Here is a 16,939-nt window from a genome sequence, read left to right on the forward strand (position 1 = left end):
TTTTGAACAAGAAGACCCAGCTACTGCTGTGGCAATTTTGCTATGACCGTTTTTAAGTAGATAGCTGCATATGTAATCTTTCAGAAGTTTAATCAGATATTGTTCTTCAGTTTCCATATTTTTTACCACACTTGCTATAATCTTTGATCGAAAAGCAGACTACTCCTGTTGTCAATGTTAAGTCAATAATTTTGCACCCCACCTATCTTTAAATAAAGACTAATTGGCTAAAGAGGAATTGCATTGTATCATTTTGACTCTCTGTCTATAGGTGTATAATCTTGTATATAATATAATGACACATACAAGCAATAATAAACCAAAATAGTTGATATTGGGTATTTATTTTTTTTATGATTATTTTGTACAAACATCTGACATATTTTACATTTATAAAATATTTTACATATACAAAAATAGCAATGTTATACCATGAATCCATATTTCTTCAATAATCCAGATAAAAAAAAAAAGATAAAAGGATTAAGTGCATGCAATAGTGCACTAACTGCATAATATTTTGTAAATAAAATACATTTTACAGTAAAGATTTATGTCAAACATTAAATCTATACAGAATTCTCCATGCTATCGATTACGTGCACAATACACAATAATCAAAGCATCCAACAGACTATTCTGTCTTGGTTTCTCCAGGATACTTGAGCGCAACAGAGATGGTGTGCATTACAATCTGGTCTCTGGCTCCTTGCCCTGCAAAAAACACAGTTTTTTATCTAAACTGTATAAACATATATACTATCATTTTAGAAAAGAGTTTCACTCACTCTGCTGCGCAAGCTGCAATTTCCATTATTCATTTTGTCATGATGGCTACTATCCACCTATATGGACATATTAATGGGTCAATCAGAGTTTATTATTCATGTTGAATATACAAATTGGACTTTGCAGTGAAAGGAAAACTTTTTGAAGTCTCCTCACCATCTGGCTAATGCTAAGAGGTGGATGTATACTGAGTATGTGCAGCATCGCATCATGGATGGTCAGAAAGAAGACGGATGTTTTAATCTCATCATCAAAGAATTTGCAATTCTTGAGTTTCTCAATGATGTAAGCTGGGAAGAGCATTGCAAGGGTTAGTGGTAGAAAATGTCTCACCATTTTATTGCAATGGCAACATAATTGTGGCAGTTTATATTCCACAATAAAGTAACATTTAAACTTACGATTACAGGCCACAATGTAGACCTCGACGTCAATGCGGATAAACTCTTTCAAAGCCTGGAAAATTTATAGCACAGCGTTATCATAGTTGTTAAAATCACCAGTGTCAGATATGTAGTTATATGCTGCTTATCTTGCAATCTACATTTGAAAAAATCTATGCTAATATAAATGCATAAATCATTGTTAAAACAACTGATATACCGTTTTGAGGCCTTTGAGTGCTGAAATGTCAAGGAAGGAGACAGCAGAGAAATCAAGGACAAGGCTGTGGATATCCACTTGGGGAACTAAAATGTTGGCAGGAAGCTCTGATCTCCAGTTCACCTGAATGGGAAGGTTTGAGAAGTCTGTTGGCAAATCTAAGTCTTCTGTGTTTATTTCATCTTCAGACTCTTCAATAGGCAGGGAACGATTTCTCTCCAATAGGAAGGGAGCCTGTGTATAAAGTTATAATCTTTTTAGCATTTTAAGACAAGATTCTGTAACTGATAACATTTCAGAGGGAGCACGGGGGCTGTTATGCAAATGTTCAGACTTCAAACTTCTGAAGCTAAATAGCAAAAATTAATATTAAGTGTTCAAATAAAGTGGCCCAGACCATGCTGCCAGCTCACTATGTATAGGACTTACACACATGACTGTGAGTTCCCCGTTCTTAATTAGCTTCTTAATTTTTCGTAGGGCTTTATTTCTCTTTCTCAGTACTATCAAGGGATTGAAGCCCACCTGTAATAGAGGAAAGAATAATTAAGTGAATTTAAAACTTGTGTTGACCTACGAACTGTCCTCTACTTAACATGGAAACATGCATACAAAAATACAAATTAAGACATCAATACTATCTGTATCTGTTTAATGAGCCTCACTAGGCATTTCACTAGACAAATGCAGCAAATGCATTATCCAGCTCTGAATGTTCATTTTAATAAATATGGTATTTGGCCTGCTCATTCGCAACTGCATGAAAGTAAAGACGTCCTGCTTATGCAAACTTTTCTGTGTCATGCCAGTGTATGCCAAGGCAGCTGGGTTGAAGATGCATTCATTCTTATTTTATGGAATTAAGTATGTCTCAGTTTAGACTTGGATTAAAAGGAAAGCAAATAGCTTTCAATTATACTCAAGGTCAAGGAACAGTCAGGAGTTACTGATAAGTGGACTTAAATAGCCTAGAAGCAATGTGTGTAATGCATGTCAGCAAACAAGTGGAGGTATATTTATTTTGTGCATAAAAAACAATAATTATATCGTAAAAACCCCCACAAAATATTAAAAAACGTATGACTTTTTTCTATACAACAATATAAATATTTTTCCTTTTGAGTCTAGATTTCCCATTATTTCTCGAGGAGTTGTCTATTTGCCACTGTTATCTCTGGCTTGCTTATTAGGCTTTTAAATTTCAATTCAGATTTCTGTAAATTATGAAAATGTTTATTGTGAAAGCACTATAAAGGAAGAGAATTGAATTGGAGCTTTCACAAATTGCTGGGTGTAATTGTGTTGCAATTTTGAAATAGCTTTGAATGTGCTTGACAATTAATAAACATTAAAATAAAAATGGATAAATAGGAAATATTATACAGTTTGTGTAATACCACAGAGACATCATCCTCAAATTGGCAATGTTTGCCACAAGAAGTAAATCATTATGTACATTTAGGGCACTATAGATAGGTTTGAGTCTTAACTATCTCACCAGAACAACAGTGTAAACTGTGTTATGACTGCTTTTTTTTTTTTTTTCTAAGCCATGAATGTAAGAGTCCATTGTGTAATACACTGATTAGGGCAAAGTGTGGACAGGTCCTTGTTGTTAAAGAACTTTAGGCTTAGTGAAGCCAAACTATTAATTTTACAAATACTTACAGCATCAAGCAGTTTGCCTCTGAAGAAATCAATATTTGCAAAGAATATTGGTGAAGAAATTCGGAAAATCTTTACTCCCTCTGGTTCATATATCTGTGTAAAGTTAAAGATGAATTGAATTAAAATTAATCATAATTTACACTAGATGTATCTCCCGACTTATTCACACATGGGCCAGTATCTAACAGTATCTAAACTTTACCATTGATTAGTATACATTTCTGTAAAACAATGTTTTATGCATTGACACATTTATTGAGCTACAGTAGACCATTTTTCTTGCCTTTATAAACTGTGGAATATTCTGTATATAACGAATCTGTAATTATAAGTGACTTACATTAACATAGTCCTTGCGGTTTCTGTAAATGTCAGTGCCAGAGATGTTTGCCAGGACATAGCAGTGTGGGCTAAAAAAATACAAAACATATATTGGTATTCTATGAGTAAACAAACCAAGCTCTTAGGGTCACATGAATATTATATTTTTAAAACTTTAAATAGAAAATGTATACTTTTTTTATTTTGATTTTGTTGTATTTTTTTTGTCAAATAATTCAATTTAGTAACACTTACAACTGAGCTCTAAAGACAACAGAAATCAACTCTGCTCCAAGGCCCACAGCAAGGCCAAGATCCAGCCCCAGCAAGATAGAGGCCACACAGGTCACAACCCAAACAACCTGAGTGGAGGAAGGTAAAAATTATTATTTACAGGAGCCAGTTCAGTGTATTAATACAAAAGGATGTGTATTATTGATATAGTATAATTTCATTATTCACCAGCAATCCTCTAATTAAATTGCTCATTTACCATTATTAGCTATCTTATACTTTTGGGTATAAACCCAGCCATTAGGGGGGCACAAGCCAGTGTACTCTTAGTGCCGGTCCCAAGCCCGGGTAAATGGGGAGGGTTGCGTTAGGAAGGGCATCCAGCGTAAAACATGTGCCAAATCAAATATGCGGATCACAAATGAGAATTTCATACCGGATCGGTCGAGGCCCGGGTTAACAACGACCGCCACAGGTATCGTTAGCCGACAGGGTACCGGTGGAAATTGGGCTACTGTTGGCCGAAGGAGGAGAAGGAGAGGAGGAAGGCGTCTGCAGAGACGGCAGGAAAAGGAGCAGTGTAGGAGAGTAGAGGTTCGGGTTGGTACTTTAAATGTTGGTACTATGACGGGTAAAGGGAGAGAGATAGCTGATATGATGGAGAGAAGAAAGGTAGATGTGTTGTGTGTTCAGGAGACCAAGTGGAAAGGGAGTAAGGCCAGGAACATTGGAGGTGGGTTTAAACTGTTTTATCATGGTGTGGATGGGAAGAGAAATGGTGTAGGGGTGATTCTGAAGGAAGCGTACAGTAAGAGTGTAGTGGAGGTGAAGAGAGTTTCTGATAGGGTGATGATCGTGAAGGTGGAAGTTAAAGGGATGATGATAAATGTCATCAGTGCCTATGCTCCACAAGTTGGCTGTGAGATGGAGGAGAAAGAAAGATTCTGGAGTGAATTAGATGAAGTGGTAGATGGTGTACCTAGGAAAGAACGATTGGTGATTGGGGCAGACTTTAATGGGCATGTAGGTGAAGGGAACAGAGGTGATGAGGAGGTGATGGGTAGGTATGGTTTTAAGGAGAGGAATGTGGAAGGGCAGATGGTGGTAGATTTTGCTAAAAGGATGGAAATGGCAGTGGTGAACACGTATTTTAAGAAGAAGAAGGATCATAGGGTGACGTATAAGAGTGGAGGAAGGTGCACACAGGTGGATTATCTTCTGTGTAGGAGATGCAACCTGAAGGAGATTGGAGACTGTAAGGTGTTGGCGGGGGACAGTGTAGCTAGACAGCATCGGATGGTGGTCTGTAGGATGGTTTTGGAGGCGAAGAAGAAGAGGAGGAAAGTAAGGTTTAAAAGAAGAATAAGATGGTGGAAACTGAAGGAGGAAGAGTGTAGTGTGAGGTTCAGGGAAGAGGTCAGACAGGGGCTTGGTGGTGGTGAAGAGGTGCCGGATGATTGGGCAACTACTGCAGGAGTGATGAGGGAGGCAGCTAGAAAAGTACTTGGTGTGACATCTGGAAATAGAAAGCAAGACAAGGAGACGTGGTGGAATGAGGAAGTGCAGGAGAGCATTAGGGGAAAGAGATTGGCAAAACAGAAGTGGGATCGACAGAGTGATGAGAAAAGTAGGCAGGAGTACAAGGAGATGCGGCAGCAGGTTAAAAGGGATGTGGCGAAAGCCAAGGAAAAGGCATATGAGGAACTGTATAAGAGGTTGGACACTAAGGAAGGAGAAAAGGATTTATACCGATTGGCCAAGCAGAGGGACCGAGCTGGGAAGGATGTACTGCAAGTTAGAGCAATAAAGGATGGAGAGGGAAATGTGTTGACTAGTGAGGAGAGTGTGTTGAGAAGATGGAGGGAGTATTTTGAGCAGCTGATGAATGAGGAAAATCAGAGAGAGAGAAGGTTGGAGGATGTGGAGTTGGTGAAGCAGGATGTAGATAGGATTAGTAAGGAGGAAGTGAGAGCAGCGATTAAGAGGATGAAGAATGGAAAGTCGGTTGGACCAGATGACATACCGGTAGAAGCGTGGAGATGTTTAGGAGAGATGGCAGTGGAGTTTTTAACCAGATTGTTTAACAGGATTCTGGAAGGGGAGAGGATGCCTGAGGAATGGAGAAGGAGTGTGCTGGTACCGATCTTTAAGCATAAGGGAGATGTGCAGACCTGCAGTAACTACAGGGGAATTAAGTTGATCAGTCACACCATGAAGTTATGGGAAAGAGTAGTGGAAGCCAGGCTGAGAGAAGAGGTGACCATCTGTGAGCAACAGTATGGTTTCATGCCGAGGAAGAGCACCACAGATGCCTTATTTGCTTTGAGGATGTTGATGGAGAAGTATAGAGAAGGACAGAAGGAGCTGCATTGTGTATTTGTGGATTTAGAGAAAGCGTACGACAGGGTGCCGAGAGAGGAGTTGTGGTATTGTATGAGGAAGTCAGGTGTGTCAGAGAAGTATGTGAGGGTGGTGCAGGACATGTATGAGGACAGTGTGACGGCAGTAAAGTGTGCAGTAGGTACGACAGACTGGTTCAGGGTGAAGGTTGGACTGCATCAAGGATCGGCCCTGAGCCCTTTCCTGTTTGCAGTGGTGATGGACAGGTTGACGGACGAGGTCAGACAGGAGTCTCCCTGGACTATGATGTTTGCAGATGATATTGTGATTTGTGGTGAGAGTAGAGAGCAGGTTGAGAAGAGCCTGGAGAGGTGGAGATATGCGCTGGAGAGAAGGGGAATGAAAGTCAGTAGGAGTAAGACAGAGTACATGTGTGTGAATGAGAGGGAGGGCAGTGGAGTGATGCGGTTGCAGGGAGAAGAGGTGAAGAAGGTGGAGGAGTTCAGGTACCTGGGGTCAACAGTGCAAAGTAATGGAGAGTGTGTTAGGGAAGTAAAGAAAAGAGTGCAGGCAGGGTGGAGTGGGTGGAGAAGAGTGACAGGAGTGATTTGTGATAGAAGAGTATCTGCAAGAATGAAAGGGAAAGTTTATAGGACTGTGGTGAGACCTGCGATGTTGTATGGATTAGAGACAGTGGCATTGAGTAAAAGACAGGAGGTGGAGCTGGAGGTAGCAGAGCTGAAGATGTTGAGGTTTTCGTTGGGAGTGACGAGGATGGACAAGATTAGAAATGAGTTTATTAGAGGGACAGCACATGTAGGATGTTTTGGTGACAAGGTGAGGGAGGCGAGATTGAGATGGTTTGGACATGTGCAGAGAAGGAACATGAATTATATTGGTAGAAAAATGCTTAAGATGGAGCCACCAGGTAGGAGGAAAAGAGGAAGGCCAAGGAGGAGGTTCATGGATGTGGTGAGGGAAGACATGCAGGTAGTTGGTGTAAAAGAGGCAGATATAGAGGACAGGGTGGTATGGAGACGGATGATCCGCTGTGGCGACCCCTAATGGGAGCAGCCGAAAGAAGAAGAAGAAGAAGAAGAAGCTATCTTATACTTTTGGGTTAGAACAGTTTCAGAAAGTTTTGTAAACTTAGTTATATTTTCTGTGAACTATCACTCTTTAGACAGCATGTTGTTGGAAGGCTCTTCAAGAGGCACAGCTGAGACGGTATAATTTTATAATTGCAAGTATTTTCTGCAATATCCTTTCATTTAAACTTATGTTAGATATCCAGCTTCACTTCCGAAGATACAAATTTGATTTACAACATTTGATTTAAAAATGTTCTCACAAAATATGGTCAAGTTCAAGTAACAAAATACAGAGGGGGGAAATATCTTATTTATTACACTGCCACTTGTAAATAAGCCATCTACGTACTTCTGGTTAGATGCAAACTGCATTTCATTGGCTCTGTACATGTACCTTGCACAATGACAATAAAGTTGAATCTAATGTAATCTAGTCTAATCTACCAGAAAAATTTTATCTGTTGTATTCTAATTATCTGATATGAGGCATAATTTATTTAGCAGTAACTTTCACTTGCTGTTGGAAGGAACAAAACATGAAGGTCTCTTACACAGTCAGGTGGATCCTTTCTCCAGAGGTAAGGCACTTCACGCACCTGCATTAGCATCCCTTGCAGATTTACTATTACCACTGCACCCAGCACTGACTACAAAAAACGCACAATACAACACACATAGGAAGCATGCCACAGTTTAATATTAACTAAAACTGAAGCTCCAAGATGGTGTCATGATATAATTATGCATACTGTAAGGGTAACGCTGTGAATTAATAACTCTAGATTAAGCGGGTAATGATGGGTTACCTTTGGCAGTGGTTCTAGCAAGAACCCTATGGCCAGAGTTACTATCATGACAATGATTGCAGAAAGAATCCCAGCAACCTGAAAAAGTGACAACATTCTGGTTATGTTTTGGAAGAGCAGAGGTTTACTGGCTAAATGTTAAATGTTAACTGTAGTTTGCTATTCTCACTGCACAATAAACCACACACGCAAAAAAAACCCAGATCATCTGACAAAAGTAAAAAAAGACTTTTTAAAGGTTCCTTATTGTAGGTCTCTCTTTTTATAGGTTGTATGAGGCAATATCAATGTCAACCCTTAACCCCTCAAATGTTGTTTACTTCTCTAACTGCGTGCCTTTTCTCTGCACGTTATCGAAGTCTTTTACTGTAGAATTGTACATTGACCCACCTCAACAATAGAGGGCAGTATTTTTGATTGAGACATGTACAATGTCATAATTTGTAAAACAATATATTTCTGTTTGAATTAAAAATGCAATTCAGTATGCTTAATTGATAAAAATAGCACTTGTTTATGAAGGGTAGTACCTGTGTTTTTCCTCCTGTGCTCTCCTGTACTGCAGTCCTGGATAGAGCTGTGCTGGCTGCCAATGATTTAAAAGCTCCACCAAAGATGTTACTTGCACCAAAAGCAATGAGCTCCTGTAGATACATACGTTTTGCAAGACAAACGATATATATTCTTTTATAGAAATTTGTTGCCTTATTGACTTTAAACCTATATGACAATGGACCTCACCTGGTTTCCATCAATAACATAGTCATGTTTGACAGCATAGACTTTAGCCACAGCAAAGGACACAGCAAAACCCACTATACACATAGGAAAAGCATCTACTGCCGTTTCCTCAAAGATCTGAAAATTAGGGGCAAGCGGAGGCTCAAATCTAATGGGAGGAGAAAATATGTTGTGGTCATTCTTACACATGAAAAATAATTAGATGAACTATATTTTTATATTAAAATTATTAAAATAACTCATTATTTAGTTTCTTACCCATCTGGTATTTTTCCTACAATGTCCACTCCATAATTCTTGAAATTGAATATATAGGATACTCCACATGTAATGATAGTCTGCACAGGCAGGTAAATTGTTAATCGTTAATCCAAAGGAAAATTTTAAGTGAGTGAAAACTTTTAAAAGATATAAAAGCTACAATTGAAGCAATAAAAATGGTGCAAGATAAAGATGCTTAACAAAAAGGCCTGGCTTGCATGACACTGCAACATTAAAATCTTATCTTTGGAGGACTCTCAGTGCTAATTTAAATACATTCTGCTGCTTGTAGTTTGGAATTCCATTTTAATGATTTTATTTAGAACAGTCCTTTATACTAAAGGTTATAATCATAAAATAAATCTTGATGTAAAACTGGTATATAAAATTTGGAAGACCACATGTGCTTGAATACTGCCGTACTGTTTATTTTGTGTGTTGATTAACACTGATATCTAGGAAATGTGATTAAAGGAAATTTGTATTTCCATCCGCCTAGCTTATCTAAGTGTAGTAGGACGGGCATATCTTAAGTTTTAAAATTTATCTTTAGTTATGCCATTTCTATGCTATAATTCTCTTCAAACTATAGTTTGTGATATACTTGCTATTCACATAAGCCAAAAGTGTGGGAGCTCTGATTGTGCTTGAGCCCTGATTTAAACCCTGATTACATTGCAAATTTTTCCAGTCCATATATTTACACACACAAAAATAGAAAGAGCATCTTTAAGCAAGAATTTGCTTGTTTGTTTTTTTACTATCTTCCAAAAAGAGGCTCTGGTTCCACTGCATGCCAGTTTTGTGTCAAGAAAATCTTTTCAAATGGTTAAAGTATAGACTGAAACCATTATCTTTTAGTATATCTCATTTATATTGTCTTGTGCAAGATGGCAATCATTAGTTGCATTCATAAATTACTAACAGTGGTTTATTTATAAGTTAATAAAAGTGACAACATAACTGATTTCCTTTATGCGTCCTGTTTCACAAGATTTACTCACCATGATGACTTCTATTGGGATGGGCACCGGGAGCTTTTTCTTGAATCGTTCGTTGAGCAATTTCACAATGAACACAACAACCATCACCACACTGGACATCACCAAATCATAGATGTTTGTGCATGTAATCTGCCCAAACGTTTTCTCCAATATCTAGTTTTGATACCAGGAAATATGAATGAAGTGACAGTATACTTGCAAATGCACAGATGCAAGTATTATATGACATTATGTTTTACTATTAAACAAAAATAAGGTGTTTATGGCATGACATATGTCATGTGCAGTCCCTTAAATTTAATTGTAACAGTTGCACAGTAAATCTGTTAACCTTACTTTTATAAGGGAAAATGGTCCACTGAAGCCTGGAACTGTCAGCCCAAAAATAAATTTGAGCTGTGACACCAGGATGTGAACTGCAGCAGCAGTAGTGAGCCCGGATATCAAAGTATCAGACAGATAAATGACTATGAAGCCAATCTGCAGCAACCCCATGCCAAGCTGTGTGTTAAAGAACAGAAAATTTGTCACAATTTACTGACTATACTTCTTCCTAAACAGCTACAAAATTATCTGAAGTTTTGTAATTTTACACATTATTGCAATACATAACTGTCAGTTATCAGTTCTCAATATTGTATACATGACAGACTATTTTAGACAAGAGCTGAAGAACATGAGGTTATAAGGCATACCTGGAAAAGACCAATGAGAAAGGTAAGTGAGGCAGACACCATGGCTCTTTGCTGGTCCATTGTAAGCCCCTCAAAGGCTGTTATGTTGGCCACAGGACCCTCGTCAGGTACTAGCCTGGTTACTACAGACCCTACCATAAGACTCAGAACTGGGAATGCCCCTGAAGTAGAAACGTGATTAAAAAGAAGAATTAATTTTAATTAATAAATCTTTCTAGTAAAGTACAAAACATTATCATTGCCTGACCTTCTAACAAGATTTACATGGTAGCACCTTATTTATCATTATACTATAGCACAGATGTTTGAGGGGTTTTTTTATCTCTGACTGTAAAACTAGTTGCGAGGCAAATCACAGGGATATATCAGTGTGCTTGTCACATTTCTATTATAACAAATAATTCACAGGGACTTGTAATCTAAGATTAATAATAACATTATTAAAATGTTTTGTTTTAACAAGGAAAAATATGGTCGAACATTCTGATTTTGGTCTCCAGTGTCAGGTCAGTATCAGCTGAAAGTCTTTGTTGATTCAGAAACATGAAAAGCTGAGTGGTGTTTTTTTTTTTCTTTTTTTTTCTTTTTTTTTCTTTTGTAAATCACAGTGAGTAATGGAACACTCCTTAATTCCACAAATGTGTAATGTTGTTTGTATCATCTATACTTATTTAAAACTGAAATTGTTTTTGATAGAAACATTTTATTTGTTGAAGATGAAGTCCACATACCACATAGTTTGTCATTTTTTTTCAAGTATTATTTGTATGAATGATTGCATTTAATTATTGCAGCCAGAGCATGTCTTGCTCTTTAGTAGAAAATATTGCCACAAAAAAAATAAGTATACAGTTCAGTATACAGTATACACATACAAACATTTAAAGTATGTTGGATTATAATTTTTAACATTAAATATTTGCAAAATGGAATTTACACTTAAAGACTTAAGTGGTAACCATTAACATGGAAAACAAAAGCACTTTATGCCTTGCATAAAGCTTTTATATATTAATAAATAAAATAAAAAAAGAGAATTATTTGTCATCTAGATATTATATATTATATGCAATATATGTTTGTTCCATTGTCCTCTGAATGTGTAATTTCAAATCAGGATAACCTTTAGCATTAATATGTCACTTGTTATTGAACATCTTCTCATTTATGATATAGAATGCAAAATATTTGCTTTGTATAATACGGACACATTGCAAGTCATGGAAAACAATAGCTGTGCATGCATCTTTTGTGTTCTATTGTTGATATATTATACAATGGTTATAATCAGGTTTGTTTGTACATTAAAGCCAACAGAGCAGCTGAATGTGAACTAAGATATTTGATATTTATAATGAGACCTCCTAACATTTAATTCCATTTTGAAGTATGCTTCTTCAGGCCAAACATTTCTTTACCACAAATGCATACTTTAAAAAAAATAGTAACTTACCTACAGAAATGTGACGAGAAGTTCCAAAAAAAAAGTAGAAGATCACAGGGAAAAAGGCAGCATATAATCCATACCAAGCAGGAAGAGATGCTAGTAAGCTGTATGCCAGTCCTAGTAGCAAACCCAAAGTAGCAAATCCAAAATGTTTAAATGTACATTAGTATATGACCAACTATATGTTATTGTGCAGGGTTATTACAGACACTTCAAACAAATCATTCAGTCATTAAGTGTGAATATTTTACTATTTAATTATGATTATGATTTCAGAATTACACTTGTTGGAGACTCTTAATTACTTTTGTTAGGGTTTTCAGTCTAATTTTGCATTCCACTGAACATTAATTCATCCCATTTTATGATGGTGTATAATGTATAATAGATACAAGAGACAGTAAGTGTAACAAATGATATGAGAAATTTCTTCGTTTGATAAAGTTTCATCGTAGATTGTTTTACCTTGCAGTACAGCCACCAGTCCAGTGCTGACTCCAGATACAATATCACTAAGTAGCCATTCTTTTACATTGTACATTTTCATCCATCCAATAATGGGTAACATAGACAAGGCTGCATTCTTTGCACGTTCTGTATTGCAACTGTATCACCACACACACACACACACACACACACACACACACACACACACACACACACACACACACACACACACACACACACACACAAGCATACATACAAAGAGCATTACAATTGTATCATGTTTTATCTTTCTTCTCTAAAACAGATGTTGTACCTTACATAAATTCACTTACATAAATGAGAAAAGAAAAAAATATCACATAGTGGTTACAATCTCATATGATTATTATATAAGATCAGTATTTATCTACTTTGACAAACATCTTAATAGTTTCTCCATGGGATACAAAAAGTCAGGCTTACGTGAAGTATTGTTTAACATGGTCCTGCATAGTCTTGCGTGGTCGGTAGTCTTTCTTGTGTTCATCTATAAAGGCATCCTCTGTGTAAAGTGGTCTGGACACCACATACTCTGCCATTGTGCCTCTGTCAAAAGTGTTCCACTGGTAAACTGTGTATGGAGAGGATTTATTTTTATTATTGGACATCACCATAGCTGTAACCACAATTTAGAGAAAAACCTCTGCACTGTTATCTGTTGTAACCATATCAGCATTTTAATTGCACATAGCTAAGCATAAGTAAACGTAAAACAAACTGTGCCTGAGTATCTTTCCTCACAATTTATATCACATATTTACTGTGTTTTTTAACTACTTTGAAGCTTCTAGATTTTGCCCTTATCCTCTATATATCATGTTTCATAGTTAGAATAGACAGGGTCTGTCCTCACATCACCTTTAAAAGAACAGGACATTCAAAAGCACTTCTGCTAACCATCAGTCTCAGTTGATTTTCACTTTAATCCCAGAGTCCTTTGATAAACAGTCGAGACAACAAAGGCATAGCCTCTTCAAAGAGTTGTTAAACTACATTATGTGTATCATGTATTATGTCTGTTTCTATATTATGTGTGTATAATGTCTGTTATCTCATAACAAGAACTAGTGCGTTTGCAAAATTAGAAATGTGTTCCTTTGACTACATCAACCACAAAGAGCAGCCAATGTACAGTACAAACTATCCAGCAAAAAAACAACACATACGGTTTCATAACAATTGTAGTTGTGGATCAACCACATCAAGTCAACTTCATCACAAATTAGGACAATAAAAAGATAATTCCAGGATCTCCAAGTGGTTAAACATGAAGTTCCTGGAATTATCTATTTATTGTCCTAGTTTGTGATGAAGTGATGGTTGATCCACAACTACAATTGTTATGAAACCGTATGTGTTGTTTTTTCGGTAAATGTAAATCACTTGAGATTTTAAAGGTATAGACCTTTGGAGGGAAATCTCAAGTGATTTACATTTTGCAGTTGTGTACCTTCAGCATTTTTTAGGGGAACTTCATGTTTGGGGGTTCCTTCTGGTCTATGTTCCTTCTGGTAATTAAATTTTTATTTTAGTAGGAAAATGTGAAAATTTTATTTATTTATTTGTTTGTTTTTGTTTTTATATTTCAGACCAAACTACGAAAAAAAACTTAATTTTCCCATTTATTTGTGGATAAACGGAAAATAAAATCAAAGAGATGACGTATTTAATTCATGACAGAGGAAGCTGACTTTTTAATACAATCAGGAGAACGTGCCAAAATATAGGGCTAGATAACTGGAAGATCAAACAGCTCAGTCAGGATAGCCTTGTAACCTCACCTTACCGATTATTAATACATGTACAATATAATGGCAAGCTAGGGAAGTCCTAATTTGACATGCATTCTAATATTCTTTTTTCTTTCTTGTTTTCTTGTGATCTTGATATAAGAAATATTGTTTCCTCGTTATCAGTACTTAATGTTTCTGTGTATTCGGCATAAGAGCATGTTCTAGAGGCAGCATCATCGCATCATCATGAATAATAACCATAACCATTTGCGACAGCGTCAAGCATCCATGCGCCCACTCCCACAAATGTTTATGGTTTTTATCCATGAAAAAGATTTCTCTTACGCAGAATACATAATACATAATTAACATGGTTTATGTTTCAAAATATTGCTTATCGTGCATTTTATGCATGTACGATTCAAAAAGTGACCTTATATAAAAACGCTTTTGTACTAGATATTGATACAATAATAATCCATGTGAAATAGTTTATACCCTTTGTCCTGGGGAAACGTTACATTTTAGATTTTTTTTTAACTAAAATGAAATGACAAAAGGTACACGGTCCGTGCCAGGCCTGAACTATTTTACTTACATTTCTATTGTATGTTTAATAAAAATGATCTAATGGTGCGGACTATACACATACTTAGGCAAACGGCGTATGTTGCCAATTTGCAATGTTTTCATTTAATTGTTTTACTGATGCGCTCAAATTAGAACCAAAATCCGCCAGACACACACATTCGGCTATTAATCCTCTCAAGTCGGTCTTTTTTTTGCACATTTTCATCAATTATTTGGTCGTACAGATAAGAGCAATACATCATTTGAAACTGTAAAGGGTCTATTTTTATTTGTATATACTCATAATGACAACAAAAAGTTGTGCTTTTGTAAAAATAAAGAAAACCTACAGGATCGCTCTCTGTTGTCTCTGTCTCTTTGTCATCTTTCTTTACAGAAAAGAAACAGCCTGAATATTAGTAAACACTTTCCTCACAGACATAATAAATATATTAATAGAAAGCTCTGATATTACTTCCTCTTCATTACAACTCCACTCTGAAAGAAGGATCTGTGTTTATCTGAGATCCCCCTAAACAGTTACATCCATAAATCTGTGCCTGTAATTATTAACAACTGGTCTTTATTTATCTTTATAATCTACTCGACCATTGCTCTTCCAGATAAAGCTGCTGATAACAGGTGGTACACTTGCTTTCAGAAATCACTTACAAAAATGTTTTCACACACTGGATCAAGGAATCTCTCCCTGGAACAGAGCAGGTATGACAAAGGAACCATTTTATTCAAGTAATATATGCATATAATATCTTAAGTCAGTGACATGATTAAATATCCAACAATAATCCCTTGAACCTGAAATAATTACTTCTAGGTTTTTTTCAGAAAGCATCTGATGTGTTAAACAAATTTTCTGATGTCATATGTGTTTTCACTGTTTTGTTCCCAGTGGACAGTGGGATCAAAACAGACAGCTCTTTGATATCTGTAGATTAGGATAGTTATGGAAGTGACATCACGTCAGTGTGATTATAAAAGTGTTATAAAGTACTGAATAGCGGCAAGGTTCAAATGTCACCCAGTTTCCATTTGCCAATATTTTCCATTAACAAATAAGGTCTTGATATATGACAGACTGAAGCTGCAGGGCCCATCCCTAAAAATCACTGTTGTTCATGAATTGATAAATGGATTAAATTATACTAATACCTATGCAAAGATTTCAATGATACATTTTTTGGACAAATGATAAGCCAGTTATTTTGTCCAAAAACTGGTTTATAAACTTTAAAAATGTTCTTTAATGTGTTTGCTATTTATTAATACAGCTTAATGACTTAATCAACTTTGTGTATAATTATCAATTAGAACTAAATCATGTGTGATTAAATAAGCACAAAACAGTAAATGTGTGAAACCTAATAATAATAATAATAATAATAATAATAATAATAATAATAATAATAAAAGAAAGATGTAACATGATACACAATGCCCCACATATAAATTACATTGTAATCAGTTAAATGTAAGTGATTTTTATTGGATACAGAATATAATATTTTACAACAGGCTATAAACACCCAACTATAATAGTAAAGTCAGGAGATGATCAGCTAAAGATTACCATTCCAACAATCATACATGTTATCGTTAATAGTAATAATAACAGTGAATATGTATGTACACCTAAATAATTCTCATACAGTATCTAGCTTTTAAAACTGCAGGAAATAAGTGCATGACTGTATTTGAAATTCCTGATCATCCAACTGGACTAGGGAGTACTTCTTCAAACCTGAAACACCATTAAATAATGCAGTTTTCAATGTTTTTTAAGTAGCATTGAACCACCCATTGATTCATTATTACACTGTGACTTACCTTACTGTAAGAGTCAGGCAGTGAAGCTGGGCCTGGTGTATTTACAAGTATGTCTGGTTTAAATAAGTATATGTGTTTGAGAGAGAGAGAGAGAGAGAGAGAGAGAGAGAGAGAGAGAAAGAGAGAGAGAGAGAGAGAGAGAGAGAGAGAGAGAGAGAGAGAGAGAGAGAGAGAGAGAGAGCAAAAGATAGCTCATGTATGTTTGCTTGTGTGATTAATGCTTTTAGTGACTTTCACTTTTCACAGGAGACCTTCAGATTAACCAACGCAAGAATGTAACAAAGAGCACAAGTGCTTCATTGTAG

The 16,939-nt window shown here is 36.2% G+C and overlaps 1 protein-coding gene across 1 annotated transcript; it reads right to left on the reverse strand.

The window, feature by feature from the left end:
- Window positions 1–559: 559 nt before the first annotated feature.
- On the reverse strand, window positions 560–16,728 carry slc26a3.2 (solute carrier family 26 member 3, tandem duplicate 2). Its single transcript, XM_083528072.1, has 21 exons — window positions 16,635–16,728; window positions 12,910–13,057; window positions 12,466–12,605; window positions 12,007–12,117; window positions 10,554–10,714; window positions 10,195–10,359; window positions 9,859–10,011; window positions 8,852–8,931; window positions 8,594–8,741; window positions 8,383–8,496; window positions 7,853–7,930; window positions 7,598–7,693; window positions 3,637–3,743; window positions 3,401–3,470; window positions 3,061–3,153; window positions 1,822–1,917; window positions 1,393–1,626; window positions 1,191–1,245; window positions 946–1,079; window positions 789–845; window positions 560–714 (listed from the first exon to the last, which is right to left on the reverse strand). The coding sequence occupies exons 2-21, from the start codon at window positions 13,023–13,025 to the stop codon at window positions 688–690; spliced, it is 2,235 nt and encodes a 744-aa protein (XP_083384198.1). The 5' UTR covers window positions 13,026–13,057; window positions 16,635–16,728; the 3' UTR covers window positions 560–687.
- Between the last annotated feature and the right edge of the window lie 211 nt (window positions 16,729–16,939).

Source organism: Silurus aristotelis (assembly GCF_946808225.1).
Source record: "Silurus aristotelis genome assembly, chromosome: 24".
NCBI classification, from domain to species: domain Eukaryota; kingdom Metazoa; phylum Chordata; class Actinopteri; order Siluriformes; family Siluridae; genus Silurus; species Silurus aristotelis.

What these genes read in the sequence shown, in the direction of transcription:
- slc26a3.2 (XM_083528072.1), bottom strand. Translation starts at nt 13,025, where the DNA reads ATGGCAGAGTATGTGGTGTCCAGACCACTTTACACAGAGGATGCCTTT. An exon ending in GACCATTTTCCCTTATAAAA is followed by an intron (nt 10,012 to 10,194) that starts GTAAGGTTAACA and finishes TATCAAAACTAG; the next exon opens with ATATTGGAGAAAACGTTTGG. An exon ending in GAAAGGATCCACCTGACTGT is followed by an intron (nt 3,744 to 7,597) that starts GTAAGAGACCTT and finishes TCCTCCACTCAG; the next exon opens with GTTGTTTGGGTTGTGACCTG.